Consider the following 18,684-nt stretch of genomic DNA (forward strand, 5'->3'; position numbering starts at 1 on the left):
AGTACATTGAATTACTTAAAATGTGCTTCTCCTTAATAYAATGCAGTGTAATGTAATTCTCTACAATACAGTTTTCAGCAGTACCGGTTTTATTGAATTTTAGTCTCACTCACTCCAAAATCAAAACAATTGAAAGAGGAATGGAAGTAGTTCCTAGGTCCTAGTCCATACATTTTCATGGACATCTCAGTCAGAAATAAGCCCAGGAATACAAACTCTGCCAAATCTGCCGGGGAGAGGTAAAACACACAGATAAATTCACTGAGTCAAATATGTCTTCACCCTGTTGTCTGAAGTGAAGGCACTGATTAAATAAGACTAATACACTATAGATTGCATTGTACAAACAGCAAATAAATAGAACGACAGGTTTAGTTGGTGTTGGTGGGGAAATCAATGGCAAAGTACAGTATTCCCTCCCATGCAGGGGGGGCATTGGGCAGGACTTACACAGCGCATAGGTGAGCCACTCAGGCTGGTCATAATGGACGATGGCCACACACAGTGTGTTGAGGCCCACCAGACACAGGACTGTCCAGTAGAAGCTTTGGGCCTTGACCAGGCGTCTGATGGTGAAGCGGAGCCGCTTCTCTTTCCTCCGGAAGTAGTAAGCACTGTCGTTCTTGCTGCTCATCAGGCTGGCCCGGGTGAACGGAGACCCTGGGGGAGCAGCCCGGGTGAACGGAGACCCTGGGGGAGCAGCCCGGGTGAACGCAGACCCTGGGGGAGCAGCCCGGGTGAACGCAGACCCTGGGGGAGCAGCCCGGGTGAACGGAGACCCTGAGGGAGCAGCCTGGGTGAACGGAGACCCTGGGGGGGCAGTGGGGGGAACAGCACACACACACTGGACATAAAGTCACACAATCATCAATACTGTATTTCTCATTAAAATCATTTTAATGTAACTTGATGTTAAGATATTTTATCAAGGTTTAAGATAAATGATTAAATAATTCTACCCAGATAATTAACCATTAGGATTAGAGGTTAGGTAGCATGTAGGGGGGTAGAAAGGAATGTCTGTGTGTGTGCCTAAAGAAAACTAAGTTGATCATTAACCTATGTTTGAACCGACTAAGCTATAACTCCGTGGAGATAAGGGAAGACAGCTCAAGCCTCTAGGTTTTCCGTATCTGGGGGGGGGACTGGAACTGTCAGCTAAGTGGTAATAAACTGTCAAAAGGCTTCAGGAGATAATCCAGATTAGTGTGTATGTATGTGCGTTAGTAATAGAAGGGATAAAAAGAACGGTTTTGTATATGCGCGTCAGAGATCTCTCGAAAATAAACGCTATTGTCACGACTATCACCAAAGGTGGCTCCCGTTCCCGTTCGGGTAGCGCTCGGCGGTCGTCRTCACCGGTCTACTAGCTGCCACCGATCCCTTTTCCCCTTTTCGTTTTGTTTGGTCTAATTGGTTTCACCTGTTCCTTGTTTGGGGTTATTTAAGTTCAGTTGGCCCGCCTGTGTTTGTGCGGGCTTGTTTGCTGTTTTTGGTTCAGGAGTGTCCTTTCGTTTATTTCCGCTGTACAGCGTGTGTACCGGTGTTGTACATTTTGGAGTGTTTTACGCCTGTGTTCGGCGTTACCCTTTTTTGCTCGCTGTGATTGTTCAGGAATAAATGGTTTTTCCGAATCCTCTGCTCTCTGCGCCTGACTCCACACCCATCACTCTTCGAAGCCTGACAGCTATTGATTAATTTGGACACGGCCTCTGTCTATTTTATGCAAATAAGAATCTTACAAATTCTTATAAACGGACAGAGTGTTTGCATTGTTATAATTAAATTAAATTGTTTATTAACTGTAATGTTAACGAACATTTAGGAAACCATTTCCTTCAACACTTGATGACCTGAAGGTTTTCACTTGGTGGGGACAGTCTCCAAACATTGTTAGACACAATGAGAGGAAAAATAACAACATTACAAATAATAAACCCCAGATCTGTACTGTGGCTAAAACAAACCACAGCATAGCATGCCAAATACAGCAACTTCTATGTAAATTAGAGGTCATTTATAATATGACCAATTGCAGATTGTTCTTTACATTTCTCTTTAATAATGCTGCATCATATTGTTCAGATGGACAGTATCCTTCTCAGTGTCCTCCTGGCTAGTTCATGGCATCCATAAAGAACTCTGTACACTGCCCTCCTCCTTTCTCCTACATCTCCCAGGCCCTGTGCCATAATAAACCCTCTGTAACTTCAATTAGTGGGGCTGGACCAAAAAAAGAAAGGTGAAAAATGGTTTCATTAGCATCTTGTTAGTGGCCCAGGAGAAGAGGGAGAATCATAATTTCCTGGGCTATTTTCTTCTCCAAATTTTACTCTGTGTGAAGCATCATAAACTAAGTACCAAGTCAGGCTTGCCCTTTTCCTTTCTCTTTTTCACTCTCTCCCTCCATCTCCCTCTCCCTGTCATTTCTCTTTTTATGGGATTCTAATACTGAGCCAAAACACATAATTTCCCTTTAATTACTGTGCAGTGATGCAGATCTAATTAAGGAGTATTAATAATCACTTATGCAACAGGACTGAGGAGTTCAACCACATAGCAGTTAGCAACCAACCGCCAAGAAGGAGAGAAGAGTTGGAGATGACTTTATTATTTTTTAATAAGAGTCTATTGCAATGCTTCTGTCATTAGTCTTTCTTAAAGGTCACTTGTCTAACAGAATAGACAAAACCAGGAGTCATTATGTCACAGAATGGGAATAATAGGAAGTGTAGTTACTTATTTAGTTATAAAGGCTAATATTCAACCCAAATTGATACATATTGTAGGCAATTGGCCCAATACCGCTGAAAAGACAAACTGCTAAAAATACAAAATGATTTAATATGCAACATTACTCAATCGAAGGACAGTTTGAAAAAAGATCGTTCCAGACTTGCAGTTGAGACTGACATTAGAGACATGAGACAGCCAGTACATAGGTAGATCAGTATACAGCAGTGAGCAGTGTGAAAGCTAACAGGTTGGTTGAGAGGTCAGAGGTCACGGGCATTGGCCTTACCAACAGATGAGATGTCAGTGAAGTGGTCTTCGCCCTCCTCAGCGTTGATCAGGTCATGCTTGCTCTTCTTGGCTCTTTTTAACACTGAACACACATGAGAACAATACTGTAGGGTTAGCAGTACTGATGGGTATGACATCGGCTCTCAGAGAATTAAAACACTTAGCCTACAATTTCCACACCCCCGCAGAAATCGAATTAACATAATACAAAAATTCCCATCAAAATCCATCTGTTTAAGCTAGAGATATCTGTTTTTTGCATGGGCTGCTTAGACAGGGCTTAGACTCCAGAGGGTTATTAATACAGTACTTCCATCAGGTAACTGACTTACATTCAAAAAAGCAGCCCACAACTTGAACCCTTCACATTTATGACAGCTTGTGAAACAGCATCTCATGAGAGGCCTCTTAGATCTTGTTGGCGCAATAGACCATTCAAACTTGACTGGCAACACAGCCCCCTCACACACACTCTCCCAGGCAGGCTCTCTCTGAACTGTAGCACTGTGCACCTCTCTCCTGTTCTAATCCAATTTACATGTTGCCCCAACACCCATAATTACTGTGGGTTCACACTCGGGCTGTGATTCATTCTGTGCTGGGCTAACAAGCAGCAGTACAATATCTAGATCAGAGAGGGTGGGTGGCATCAGCCGAAAGCCTGACATAGCCACAGCCCGAGAGGAGCCTTGGAAGACAGTCCTGGGCAGACACAGGGAGACAACACAGACAAATCTCATCCCCAAGGTCCTGAGTTTTCCCTGATCAGATCAGGCGGTCTGAGCAGCCTAACGCAGGGCCCGAGTATACCCTTCACCTGGGTTGTTGTGTTTCCTCTTGTACCACGCTCCATCCAGAGGAGACTTCTCTTCAGCATGCTTGTCCTCCTCTGCCAGCATCACCTCCTCTGAAACAAATACATAGCCACACACCGTAACATGAACACACACACACATGCACGCATGCACACACACACAGATTTCCAAACCATCAGCATACTTAATATTACATATCATAAAACCCTAGGACTAATGCTATGTCAGCATAATGTAATATACTGTATATTTCTAGGTCATATAGCTAGATATAAGAAAATGTGTGGTAGATTACTGCATATAGTATCAACTCACATTTGCCTGTAACTAACCCTTGAGCAAAATCTTAAGCAGTATTTAAGTAAACTTAAGTATTAAAGTAAAGTAAAAGTTTTAAAAGTAAAAGCGAGAAGGAGTAGAGGGCAGTCTGACCTGCCTTGCATATCCATTCCAGGTATCCAGTCAGCTCCCTCTCGATCTGCTGCTGCCTGCGAAGCTTCAGAAACTCCTGCCTCTTCTCCACACGCTCACGCTCCTTGGCAAACTCCCTGCGGGGACAAACACACACACTTATCGGACAAGCCTGGGAGCAACACACACAGTTGTAGCTACAGGTCAGAGCCTGGAGCACTCATGTGCTGACAGCAGTCTGCCTGCCAACTGTGGAACTGGCTGTGGGTGAAACTTTTTGGAGAGACACTTCTAGTCTTTGCTTCCTCTACATTAAAAACTTGAAAAAGCATGATTCTGCAAGTCCATATTGGCAATACAGTCAGGGGTGTGTGAAAACATCAGATCTCAGTGGTTACACCATGAAGCAATCATCTTTCGGACACTATCTGATAATATGTTGGAACAACGAGCAACCCAGTTTCCCTTGCAGAAAGACAAATAGTCAACAAACATTTACCCGACACAGGCCCACAGATCATTAGCTGAAAGATAAAGTGTCCTACACTGTACAGTAAAAGACCATATACTGTAACTGCACTCTACACCAGTGTTTCCCAACCCCTGGTCCTCGAGTGCCCCAACAGTACACCGTTTCGTTGTAGCCCTTAACAAACATACCCACATTGAGGGCTTAATGATTAGTTGAGAAGTTGAATCAGGTGTGCTTGTCCAGGGTTACAATAAAAATGTGTACTGTAAGGGGTACTGGAGGACCAGGGTTGGGAAACACTGCTCTACACAATGCATGCAATTACACTTTGGAAATCAAATGAGCGTCATTCATTTTCATCAGTGCTTGTTCTGAATGCACTCACATCATAGAATAGTCAATAAAAAAAGCTGAAAGGAGCATGTGGTGGTTTGTGTAACCACAGACCTACAATTCGTTATCTAGCCAATTAAATAAGCCCATTTAAATTATTATTATACAGGTGTATCCTGGGAATAAATAGGCCTACTGCTGATTGGGTAAAGGTTGGATTACCAAGACAAAGAGGGGGAGGTCTCACTCATTAACCTGCACTGTGAAGCCACAAACAGAACATCACTGTTGCCATCTCCCTGGATTGAGTAGCTGAGGTTGAGGACATGCTTTTATTTATCTTCCTCCTTCCACCCACAACTTCTCTGTGTGTAGTACTAGCTGCTTAAGACCTGTTAACGAGAGGCATGGAAGGATGGTAGGGGAGGGAGGAGGACAGAGAGAGCAAGAGAGAGCAGAGAGAGAGAGAGAGAAGAGAGAGAGAGAGAGAGAGAGAGAGAGAGAGAGAGACAGAGAGAGAGAGAGACAGAGAGAGAGAAGAGACAGAGAGACAGAGAGAACAGAGAAGACAGAGAGACAAGAGAGACAGAGAGAGAGAGAGAGAGAGAGAGACGGACAGTAGCGAACAGAAGAGAGAGAGACAAGAAGAAAGAGAGAGAGAGACAGAGATGGGGAGAAAGAGAGAGAGATAGGGAGAAAGGTCCACAAATACCATCTAGACACCGATGCCCTAGAACACACAAAAAACGATACCAACCTCGGCCTAAACATCAGGACCAATTCGACATCCCAATTAGGATCTGCCTAAAAATACTTGAATCAGTTATAGAACCCATTGCTCTTTATGGTTGTGAGGTCTGTGGTCCGCTCACCAACCAGGAATTCACCAAATGGAACAAACACCAAATTGCTACTCTGCATGCAGAATTCTTCAAAAACATCCCGGTGTACAATATAAAACACCAAATAATGCATGTAGAGCAAAATTAGGCCGATACACACTAATTATTAAAATCCAGAAAAGAGAAATTCTACTACCACCTAAAAGGAAGCAATTCCCAAACCTTCCATATCAAAGCCATTACCTACAGAGAGATTAACCTGGAGAAGAGTCCACTAAGCAAGCTGGTCCTGGGGCTCTGTTCACAAACACAGACCCCACAGAGCCCCAGGACAGTAACACAATTATACCCAACCAAATCATGAGAAAACAAAAATATAATTACTTGACACATTGAAAAGATTTTACCAAAAAACAGAGCAAACTAGAACGCTATTTGGCCCTAAATAGAGAGTACACAGTGGCAGAATACCTGACCACTGTGACTGACCCCAACTTAAGGAAAGATTTAACTATGGACAGACTCAGTGAGCATAGCCTTGCTATTGAGAGAGGCCGCCATAGGCAGACCATAACTATTTGCACATTGTTATAACACTGTACATAGCCATAATATGAACCTTTAAGGGATATATAAATACATTTGATTGGTTGATTGAGATATACAGAGACAGACAGAGCAAAAAAAGAGAGCGAGAGGCAGATGGAGAGAAATGAGGGATCCCCTCCCTGAACAGTCCAGTTTCACAGCTCACTCGATGAGAGCCCAGCAGTGATTGGTGTCTCTCCCTTGCAGGTCTGAGGAAGCTCCTTCCTGCATTGCAGTGGCTGTGTGTGTGCTTTCGTGCATGTGTGCTATGTGTGTGTGTGTGTGTGTGTGTGTGTGTGTGTGTGTGTGTGTTGTGTGTGTGTGTGTGTGTGTGTGTGTGTGTGTGTGTGTGTGTGTGTGTGTTGTTGTTTTGGGAGGGCTGTGAGGAGGTGGTGCAAGCTCACAGCAGTCCCTCAGGCGGGGGAGTGAGGCAAAACACTCCTCAGCAAGCCTCACACCAGCACTGAGCGCAGACTCTCTCTCTCTCTCATCTTTCTCTCTCTCCCATCTTTCTCTCTTGCATCTTTCTCTCTCTCTCATATTTTTCTCTTTATTTCTCTTATACACAAACAGATTAGCTAGACATACAGGCGATCCCAGCTACACACTCTCTCACTCAGCCTGTACAGTACACACAGGCTCACCGAATGCAGAGAGACTGCAGAGTAAAACACACACAACAAACAATCACTCATAGACACATTTTGCAAGCAGCACGCAGCGCGCACACAATCAAAGTGCTCAGAGCTGGGCACACACAAAATCAAAGTGCTCAGAGCTGGGATACTACGCCTGAAAATGTGAAACTGTTTTAAGCTAAAGCTACAGTATAATAATAAAGGACCTGGAAAATCTAAAGAAACTGTAGCCTACATATCACACACAATATAAGCAACAAGAACATGAGTCAGAAGTCAAGGTTCAGACCAAGTGGTACAGTATGTGAATATTGATTTACAGCTGTACAGCTGTGAGTTGTGGAGCAACAGGACACAGCATGGGCCTCCACCTGACAGACAGACAGACAGGACAGACAGACAAGACAGACAGACATTACCCTGCTGGGAAGGATCTGGAAAACCTGACCTTCTACTCCACACAGAGGAGAAGAGGGAGGAGGAAAACATAAGGGAGAGAGAGAAGCTGTACATTTCTATAGTTTATTATCTACTTCACTTGCTTGGGCAATATTAACATATGTTTCCCATGCCAATAAAGCCCATGAAATGAATTGAGAAGCGGGGGTAGAGAAAAATATTAAAAGCCAGTGTTGTGCCTCAAGCTGGGCTGTATGTGGCACTCCCTTTGTTCTAATGAAAGCCCTCACAGAGTAACCTGATGGGGTGATTTGGGCAGGAGGGCGGGGGACATTAGGAGGGGTGATGAGATAAAAGATGAGCCTTGCTGCCCCCGCCTGCTGTCTCTGCACGCTGCTCCTGGGGCTGTGGCCTCTAACCCCTGTGTGTGGCTGCAGCCCTGGCCCCGGCCCCCTGCAAGACAGACAGTGGCCTTTAGAATGTGACACAGCCCTGTCACAGTGCATCAGTGACCTTTATCCCTCCTGACCATAGTAAACACGGCTGACATTTTTTGGTACCCTTCCCCAGATCTGTGCCTCGACACAATCCTGTTTCGGAGCTCTACGGACAATTCCTTTGATCTCATGGCTTGGTTTTTGCTATGACATGCACTGTCAACGTTGGGACCTTATATAGACAGGTGTATGCCTTTCCAAATCATGTCCAATCAATTGAATTTACCACAGGTGGACTTCAATCAAGTTGTAGAAACATCTCAAGGTTGATCAATTGAAACAGGATGCACCTGAGCTCAATTTCGAGTCTCATAGCAAAAGGTCTGAATACTTATGTAAATAAGGTATTTCTGTTTTTAATTTTTTATAAATTTGCAACAATTTCTAAAAACCTGTTTTCACTTTGTCATTATTGGGTATTGTGTGTAGATTGATGAGGAATAAAGTTTATTTAAAACCTCTTAAATGTTAAGGCCCCATATTTGGGGACCCTATTGGATTTGTTTTATTCAATTCATTATGGTATGAGAACGGTAGCCCCTATTTGCAAAAGCAGGGTGTCTGCGGAAAGCTGAGTATCTTGGCTATTGATCGGTACCTTAAAATATTTGGTGTGAATTACTACCATACATGGGCATACGAACTTATAAGAGCAGGCTGAGCTGATTACCTTATTTCAAGAAGGCTGCTATCTACATTCCGTTTAGCATTGTGAAGCATAAACAAAATAAACACGGAATACGTTGATACACACCAAAAGCCGGGACTCCATAGATCATGAGGATGTCTTATTTGTCTGCCTGGGACCTACCGTTATTGATCACCAGACCCGAGAGTCAAAATGTTTATTTTACACAGCGTTTTCACCAAACATCTTACAAGATAAGCTTCCATTTGGTCTGTGTTTGAGCTATAGCTACATGAGGGGTATCAAATTAATCCCTATGTTGGTAGGAACAATTTTTGCCGATATTATCTGATGATTTATGGCTTAAAGGCAACATCGAATGTCCACCGAGTGTTCGCGTCACATCTTTGAGCATAAAAAATATGACGATACCTGCTTACTCGCTGTAGGCATCCATTACACAGGGGATGGGGTACTACCGCACCTTGACAGCCTTGCAGCCAACGAGATAAGCTTTCCAGGGATATACAGTTGACCTGGGTGAGACAAAGCAAGGCCTAGAACCTTTTATGCATACCGCAAACTATTACTACCGGGCTCAGACGAGACGCACTGAGCACGATTTAATTTAATTTCTTTAGCATAAAAGACAGTTTCTCAAGGGTGAAAAAAAAGGTAAAAACTAAGAATATCGAACAGGAACCTAAAAGAAGGCAGCTATGAATAAGTATACCGACATAGAAACTTTGAATAAAATACTGAAGTCGGACACGGATCAGGGGAGCGAGCGATTTGGACAATGAGAATTTTGACTCGGCTGACGAAGATTGCTTTCTAGAAGGATTGGATCCACTTTTAGATCTGTAAGTAAATTATTTTCATGACTTTATATAGCTAATTTACTATATGTATTTCGTTTTTTATAAGTTGTCTGCTTTTTGTGCTTTGGATTTAGTTTACATAGGCCATCGTAACAAGTCATTTCAATGTTATCTAATTCCAAAGTAGTTATTGTCTATGTTTCATATTAGTTCACTGTTTGCTGTTCTAARTTTCATCCTTGTWACTTTGGAGGCCACTAAACTCTCATGGCCATTGTTTATTTGTGGTTCTCACCTCTTCCTTTGTCTCCAAAGTGTTACTGTTTGCATTGTGTGTGTCCTTCACACCTTCTATGTGAGTCACTGCACAGATAAAGTTTGGCCTTGGTGTTTTTACTTCACAGTAATGTCGTTTTGTACATTTAGTCAACTGTAATTCTGTGTGTCTTATAACAATACATCCCTTTATTTTATTCACCACAAAGTGGAGGATGCAGAGGATTTGGATGATGACGTTTGGGAGCCACCTCTCCCCAGCAACTGCACCCGCTGGTCAAGGTCTTCACCCACTACTGCTRTGTCACCCTGTGTCACTACTGCTATATCACCCTGTCTGATGGTTCTACATTCACTTTTCATAGACCTCTTGAAAAAGAAAATACAGTTGAAGTCGGAAGTTTACATACACTTAGGTTGGAGTCATAAAAACTAGTTTTTCAACCACTCCACAAATTTCCTGTTAACAAACTATAGTTTTGGCAAGTCAGTTAGGACATCTACTTTGTGCATGACACAAGTAATTTTTCCAACAATTGTTTACAGACAGATTATTTCACTTATAATTGTCACGACTCCCACCGTAGGTGGCTCGTCTTCCTGTTCGGGCAGCGCTCAGCGGTCGTCATCACCGGTCTACTAGCTGCCCCTTTTCCTTTTCTGTTAGTTTTGTCTTATTGGTTACACCTGTTTCTTGTTTGGGTTTTGGTTAGGGCTATTTAAGCCGGTTATGCCCGCCTGCTTTTGTGCAGGCTTGTTTCTCTGTTCGTTTTGTGGATGTGCATTTTTCTTATTTTCTCCGGACTGTTTGGGTCCTGTTTTTGGGCCGGTCATTGTATGCGCCTGGTGTTTTTGGCGTGACCTTTACTGTCACCGGAATAAATACGGTTGTCCTAAACGCTCTGCTCTCTGTGCCTGACTCCGCACCCACTACTCCTAGAAGTCGTAACAATAATTCACTGTATCACAATTCTAGTGGGTCAGAAGTTTACATACACTAAGTTGACTGTGCCTTTAAACAACTTGGAAAATTCCAGAAAATGATGTCATGACTTTAGAACCTTCTGATAGGCCAATTGACATAATTTGAGTCAATTGGAGGTGTACCTGTGGATGTATTTCAAGGCCTACCGTCAAACTCAGTGCCTCTTCGCTTGACATCATGGGAAAATCAAAAGAAATCAGCCAAGACCTCAGAATGTTTTTTGTAGAACTCCACAAGTCGTCATACCGCTCAGGAAGGAGACGCGTTCTGTCTCTTAGAGATAAACGTACTTTGGTGCGAAAAGTGCAAATCAATCCCAGAACAACAGCAAAGGACCTTGTGAAGATGCTGGAGGAAACCGGTACAAAAGTATCTATAACCACAGTAAAACGAGTCCTATATCGACATAACCTGAAAGGCCGCTCAGCAAGGAAGAAGCCACTGCTCAAAACCACCATAAAAAAGCCAGACTACGGTTTGCAACTGCACATGGGGACAAAGGTCATACTTTTTGGAGAAATGTCCTCTGATCTGATGAAACAAAAATAGAACTGTTTGGCCATAATGACCATTGTTATGTTTAGAGGAAAAAGGGGGAGGCTTGCAAGCCGAAGAACACCATCCCAACCGTGAAGMACGGAGATGGCAACATCATGTTGTGGGGGTGCTATGCTGCAGGAGGGACTGGTGCACTTCACAAAATGGATGGCATTATGAGGAAGGAAAATTATATGGATATATAGACGCAACATCTCAAGACATCAGTCAGGAAGTTAAAGCTTGGTCGCAAATGGTTCTTCCAAATGGACAATGACCCCAARCATACTTCCAAAGTTGTGGCAAAATGGATTAAGGACAACAAAGTCAAGGTATTGGAGTGGCCATCACAAAGCCCTGACCTCAAGCCTATAGAAAAGAACCGTACATCTCCACTCTGACTCAGTGTCTCAAGTCGCATGAGTTCATGATACTGAAGAACACTTCAGTTTTGTACCGAGTGCTTCTAAAGAGAAGCTCCAGCCATGGTTCACCTCCACTGAGCTCTCAGACACAATGAGGAGGAACTATAAGCTGTTTCAAGGGGGTTTCAGATGGCCCATAAAGACCAGAAGAAAATCAGATTCATTTTGGCCTCCATCTCAGTCACCTCTTATCCCAGAGCTTCCATTCGCCTGTATCGACGTGGGAATCATCAATTTCAAATCATATCAAAACCTCAACCCCAGTGGTGACTGACATCCAGACCAACAGCTTGACCCTGAAGCTGTTGCCACCCCAGGTTGGGAAGAGCGAGCGGTACAGAGTGGAGCACAGAGCAGTGAAAAGAGCAGCTGAGACAGACACAGAGTAGGAGTGGATAGTCACAGACACTCAATTCACACAGGATATCTGGTATCTAACCGGGCTGCAAGTTGCTACACAGTACCAGATTAGGTACAGGTAGGTCGAAGCTCTCAGTGAGTGAAGCCATTGACATCCAGACCAAACCCAGTCAAAGACGTGCACCTGGAAAGCCTTCACTAGAGAGAGTTGGACGCTGCTGTGCGGGTGAGCTGGGAGAAGCTGGCTGCTGTGGAAGGGTCCAGCCACATGGCCAATGGGGATGAGTCAGTCCTCACTGTGGATAGTATCAATGGTGGGAAAAGTATCCAATTGTCATACCTGAGTAAAAGTAAAGATAGCTTAAAAGAAAATGGCTCAAGTAAAAGTGAAAGTCACCCAGTAAAATACCACTTGAGTAAAAGTCTACAAGTATTTGGTTTTAAATATACTTAAGTATCATAAGTAAATGCAATTGCAAAAATATATTTAAGTATCAGAAGTAAAAGTAGAAATAATTTCAAATTGCTTATTCAGTGCCTTGCAAAAGTATTCATCCCCCTTGGCATTTGTTCCTATTTTGTAGCATTACAACCTGTAATTTAAATAGATTTTTATTTTGGATTTCATGTAATGGACATACACAAAATAGTCCAAATTGGTGAAGTGAAATGAAAAAAATAACATGTTTAAAAKAWWWWWWWTTAAATTAAAAACGCAAAAGTGGTGCGTGCATATGTATTTGGTATGAAGCCCCTAAATAAGATCTGGTGCAACCAATTACCTTCAAAAGTCACATAATTAATTAAATAAAGTCCACCTGTGTGCAATCTAAGTGTCACATGATCTGTCACATGACCTCAGTATATATACACCTGTTCTAAAAGGCCCCAGAGTCTGCAACACTACTAAGCAAGGGGCACCACCAAGCAAGGGGCACGACCAATCAAGCGGCACCATTAATACAAAGGAGCTCTCCAAACAGGTCAGGGACAAAGTTGTGGAGAAGTACAAATCAGGATTGGGTTATTAAAAAAGTTTGGAAACTTTGAACATCCCACAGAGCATCATTAAAAACATTATTAAAAAATGGAAAGAATATGGCACCACAACAAACCTGCCAGAGAGAGGGCCGCCCACCAAAACTCACAGACCAGGCAAGGAGGGCATTAATCAGAGAGGCAACAAAGAGACCAAAGACAACCCTGAAGGAGCTGCACTCTGAGATTGGAGTGTCTGTCCATAGGACCACTTTAAGCTGTACACTCCACAGAGCTGGGCTTTATGGAAGAGCGGACAGAAAAAAGCCATTGCTTAAAGAAAATAAATAAGCAGACACGTTTGGTGTTCGCCAAAAGGCATGTGGGAGACTCCCCAAACATATGGAAGAAGGTACTCTGGTCAGATGAGACTAAAATGTAGCTTTTTGGCCATCAAGGAAAATGCTATGTCTGGCCCAAACCCAACAGAACAACATCCCCACAGTGAAGCATGGTGGTGGCAGCATCATGCTGTGGGGATGTTTTTCATCGGCAGGGACTGGGAAACTGGTCAGAATTGAAGGAATGATGGATGGTGCTAAATACAGGGAAATTCTTGAGGGAAACCTGTTTCAGTCCTCCAGAGATTTGAGACTGGGATGTAGGTTCACCTTCCAGCAGGACAATGACCGTAAGCATACTGCTAAAGCATCACTCGAGTGGTTTAAGGGGAAACATTTAAATGTATTGGAATGGCCTAGTCAAAGCCSAGAACTCAATCCAATYGAGAATCTGTTTTATGACTTAATGATTGCTGTACACCAGCGGAACCCATCCAACTTGAAGGAGTTGGAGCAGTTTTGCCTTGAAGAATTGGCAAAAATCCCAGTGGCTAGATGTGCCAAGCTTATAGAGACATACCCCAAGAGCCTTGCAGCTGTAATTGCTACAAAAGGTGGCTCTACAAAGTATTGACTTGGGGGGGGTGAATAGTTATGCACACTCAAGTTTTCAGTTTTTTTCTTATTTCTTGTTTGTTTCACAAGAAAAAATATTTTGCATCTTCAAAGTGGTAGGCATGTTGTATAAATCAAATGATACAAACCCCCCAAAATCCATTTTAATTCCACGTTGTAAGGCAACAAAATAGGAAAAATGCCAAGGGGGGTGAATACTTTCGTAAGGCATTGTATTAAGCAAACCAGATGGCACATTTTTTTTAAATGCTTTATTTAGGGATAGCCAGGAGCACACTCCAACACAACAAATGAAGCATTTGTGTTCAGTGAGTCCGCCAGATCAGAGGCAGTAGGGATGACCAGGCATGTTATCTTGACAAATGCATGAATGTGACCATTTTCCTGTCCTGCTAAGCATTCAAAATGTAATGAGTACTTTGGGTGTCAGGGAAAATGTATGGAGTAAAAGGTACATTATTTTCTTTAGGAATGTAGTGAAGTAAAAGTAGCGCAAAATATCAATAGTAAAGTACAGATACTCCAAAAAACTACTTAAGTAGTACTTTAAAGTATTTTTACTTAAGTACTTTACACCACCGGATTGTATGAAGTATACAGAGTCTTACAGTCAGAGTTTACGCCATCTTCGCAGAGGGGATACTGAGTGCAGCCAGTGACAAGACAACAGGTAGGAGGACTGACTTTCTGACAAAGTAACACACAAGACTTCAAAGGCCATGATACACTGGCGTTTTGGGGGGAAATATTGCAGAGCAATTTTGCTGGCAATGGAGTTGGGTATGAGACACTGGAGCAATGAGCAACATGAACATTCATATTATACTATATTTCATATGAAGCATAGATCAATTTAAACTTATTTCCCCCATTTATTTACTAATCTCCTATAGCTTGTTAGTGACTGCCACAACTGTACTGAAATTCACAACTGTGCACAGTATGTATTTATTAAGAAGTTAAATTAACATATGACCATACACTGAGTGTACAAAACACCTTCCTAATATTGAGTTGCACCCCCCCCTTTTGCCCTCAGAACAGCCTCAATTTGTCGAGGCATGGACTCTACAAGGTGTCGAATGCATTCCACAGGGATGTTGGCCCATGTTGACTGAAATGCTTCCCACAGTTGTGTCAAATTGGCTGGATGTCCTTTGTGTGGTGGGCCATTCTTGATGTGGGCCATTCTTGATACACACGGGAAACTGTTGAGCATGAAAAACCCAGCAGCGTTGCAGTTCTTGACAAAAAACAGTGCGTCTGGTACCTACTATCATACACAAAGGCACTTAAATCATTTGTCTTGCCCATTCACCCTCTAAATGGCACACATACACAAACCATGTCTCAAATGTCTCAAGGCTTAAAAATCCTTCTTTAACCTGTCTCCTCCCTTTCATCTACACTGATTGAAGTGGATTTAACAAGTGACATCAATAAGGGATCATAGCTTTCACCTGGATTCGCCTGGTCAGTCTGTCATGAAAAGAGCAGGTGTACTTAATGTTTTGTATACTCAGTGTATATTGTAGTAAGAAATCATTTGAGACGTGAAAGTCCAACTTTTCACTCCAAAACGGGAGTAGATTTTCTCTCACTTCAGATCAAAAACGGTTGTTTTCCAAAATATTATAGAACGGTAGACTGATCACATGACCAATATCTGTGCTCTGATTGGAGRATTTCTAGAAATTGCCCATTAGGTGGCGCTGCCGAAGAAAATCCCCCAGATAAGAAAAAAAATCAAATTTTCAAAGATTTTTTTTGTCAGTTTATCATGGCCTTATGAAGAGCATAATGCCACATTTATAGTACAGAGAGAGCTGAAGCCATTTGGTGGAACAGCAAGTGAGAATTAGATTTGGTTTCCGAGAAGTAATAAATTCAAGTCCTAATAGCAGCTAGGGCACAGCCTAGTACACCACACAGCACTCATCAGGAGGCCTTCCATTAAGCTCTGTCAGTTTGTCAGAGAGAGAGAGAGCCAACATGCCCCCTTGGCTTCAAAACAATGAACAGAAAAAAAACATATACATTCCAAATTACACAGCATTGGCATTACACTCGAGTCTACGGCATGATTCACCAGACAGTGATGGTATAGGGATATGTGTGGGAGTAGCTGCCTTCAATCCAGGGACTACTGTACTGTAAGGACAGTAAATGCTGAAAACCAATTTAACAGAAGAAATAAAATGCTAATTTCCCTTGACAGTAATTTGAACAGGGTACAGAGTGGATGACACATTCAGAAAACCTCTCTGATATTGTCTATGTAGGACTATTCTACCTCCAATGTTGTCCTGGTTTACTCTGCTGTTTAGTGAATCTAAAGGAGGGAGTCTAATACAGCTCAGCACTTATGAGCTCTGTACCGTTCTGTTCTGTACTGCTCTGGTCTGTACTGTTCCTTGCCGTACTGTTCTGTTCCGTTCCTTACTGTTCTGTTCCGTTCCTTACTGTTCCGTTCCGTTCCTTACTGTTCCGTTCCGTTCCTTACTGGTCCGTTCCGTTCCTTACTGTTCGTTCCTTACGTTCCGTTTCCTTACTGTTCCGTTTCCGTTTCCTTACTGTTCCGTTCCGTTCCTTACTGTTTCCGTCCTTCCTTACTGTTCCGTTCCGTTCCTTACTGTTTCCGTTCCGTTCCTTACTGTTTCCGTTCCTTTACTGTTCCGTTCCTTACTGTTCCCGTTCCGTTCCTTACTGTTTCCGTTCCGTTCCTCTTACTGTTCCGTTCCGTTCCTTACCGCTCCTTAACGTTCCGTTCCGTTCCTTACCGCTCCTTAACGTTCCGTTCCGTTCCTTACCGCTCCTTAACGTTCCGTTCCGTTCCTTACCGCTCCTTAACGTTCCGTTCCGTTCCTTACCGCTCCTTAACGTTCCGTTCCGTTCCTTTACTGTTCCGTTCCGTTCCTTACTGTTCCGTTCCGTTCCTTACTGCGTTCCGTTTCCGTTTCCTTACTGTTCCGTTCCGTTCCTTACTGTTCCGTTCCGTTCCTTACTGTTCGTTCCTTTACTGTTCCGTTCCTTCCTTACCGTTCGTTCCGTTCCTTACTGTTCCGTTCCGTACTGTTCCGTTCCGTACTGTTCGCTTCGTTCCTTACTTCGTCCTTACTGTTCCGTTCCGTTCCTTACTGTTCCGTTCCGTTCCTTACTGTTCTGTTCCGTTCCTTACCAGTCCTTACTTGTTCCGTTCCCTTACTGTTCCGTTCCGTTCCTTACTGTTCCGTTCCGTTCCTTACTGTTCCGTTCCGTTCCTTACGTTCCTTCCGTTCCTTACCGCTCCTTAACTTCCGTTCCGTTCCTTACCGCTCCTTAACGTTCCTTCCGTTCCTTACCGCTCCTTAACGTTCGTTCCGTTCTACGCTCCTTAACGTTCCGTTCCGTTCCTTACCGCTCCTTAACGTTCCGTTCCGTCTGTCCTTACGCCTCCTAGTTCCGTTCCGTTCCTTACTGTTCCGTTCCGTTCCTTACTGTTCCGTTCCGTTCCTTACTGTCCGTTCCGTTCCTTACTGTTCCGTTCCGTTCCTTACCATTCCGTTCCTTACCGTTCCGTTCCTTACCGTTCCGTTCCGTACTGTTCCGTTCCGTTCCTTACTGTTCCGTTCCGTTCCTTACTGTTCCGTTCCGTTCCTTACTGTTCTTGTTCCGTTCCTTACCCAGTCCTTACTGTTCCGTTCCTTACTGTTCCGTTCCGTTCCTTACTGTTCCGTTCCGTTCCTTACTGTTCCGTCCTTACTGTTCCGTTCCGTTCCTTACTGTTCCGTTCCGTTCCTTACTGTTCCGTTCCTTACTGTTCCGTTCCGTTCCTTACTGTGTTCCTTACTGTTCCGTTCCGTTCCTTACTGTTCCGTTCCGTTCCTTTATGTTCCGTTCTTCCTTACTGTTCCGTCCGTTCCGTTCCTTACGTTTCCGTTCCGTTCTTCTGTTCCGTTCCTCTTTACTGTTCCGTTTCCGTTCCTTACTGTTCCGTTCCGTTCCTTACTGTTCCGTTCCGTTCCGTTCCGTTCCATTCCTTACTGTTCCGTTCCTTACTGTTCTGTTCCGTTCCTTACTGTTCCGTTCCGTTCCTTACTGTTCCGTCCTTCCTTACTGTTCCGTTTCTTTACTCTCTTTTCCTTACTGCTCGTTCCGTTCCGTTACTGTTCTGTTCCGTTCCTTACTGTTCCGTTCCGTACTGTACGTTCCGTCCGTTCTGTACTGTTCCGTCTACTGTCTGTTCCGTTCCGTACTGTTCTGTTCCGTTCCGTACTGTTCTGTTTCCGTTCCGTTCCGTTCCTTACTGTTCCGTTCCTTACTGTTCTGTTCCTTACTGTCTGTTCCGTTCCTTACTGTTCTGTTCCGTTCCTTATTGTCCTTCCGTTCCTTACTGTTCCGTTCCGTTCCTTACTGTCCGTTCCGTTCCTTACTGTTCCGTTCCGTTCCTTACTGTTCCGTTCCCCTTACTGTTCCGTTCCTTACTGTTCCGTTCCTTACTGTTCCGTTCCTTTACTGTTCCGTTCCTTACTGTTTCGTTCCTCTTACTGTTCCGTTCCTTACTGTTCCGTTCCTTACTGTTCCGTTCCGTTCCTTACTGTTCCGTTCCTTACTGTTCCGTTCCTTACTGCTCCGTTCCTTACTCTCCGTTCCTTACTGCTCCGTTTCCTTACTGCTCTGTTCCTACTGCTCTGTTCTT

At 43.5% G+C, this 18,684-nt stretch overlaps 1 protein-coding gene across 1 annotated transcript in view; it reads right to left on the minus strand.

Annotated features, from left to right (window-relative positions):
- Positions 1 to 18,684, minus strand: part of cacna1ba (calcium channel, voltage-dependent, N type, alpha 1B subunit, a) — a 169,524-nt gene that overhangs the window by 78,145 nt on the left and 72,695 nt on the right. Inside the window, 5 exon segments of the mRNA XM_070446966.1 lie at positions 114 to 226; positions 451 to 660; positions 3,023 to 3,106; positions 3,842 to 3,931; positions 4,272 to 4,387. Of these exon segments, the coding sequence (XP_070303067.1) occupies positions 114 to 226; positions 451 to 660; positions 3,023 to 3,106; positions 3,842 to 3,931; positions 4,272 to 4,387 (613 nt within the window).

Source organism: Salvelinus sp. IW2-2015, linkage group LG15 (assembly GCF_002910315.2).
Source record: "Salvelinus sp. IW2-2015 linkage group LG15, ASM291031v2, whole genome shotgun sequence".
In the NCBI taxonomy this organism is placed as follows: Eukaryota; Metazoa; Chordata; class Actinopteri; order Salmoniformes; family Salmonidae; genus Salvelinus; species Salvelinus sp. IW2-2015.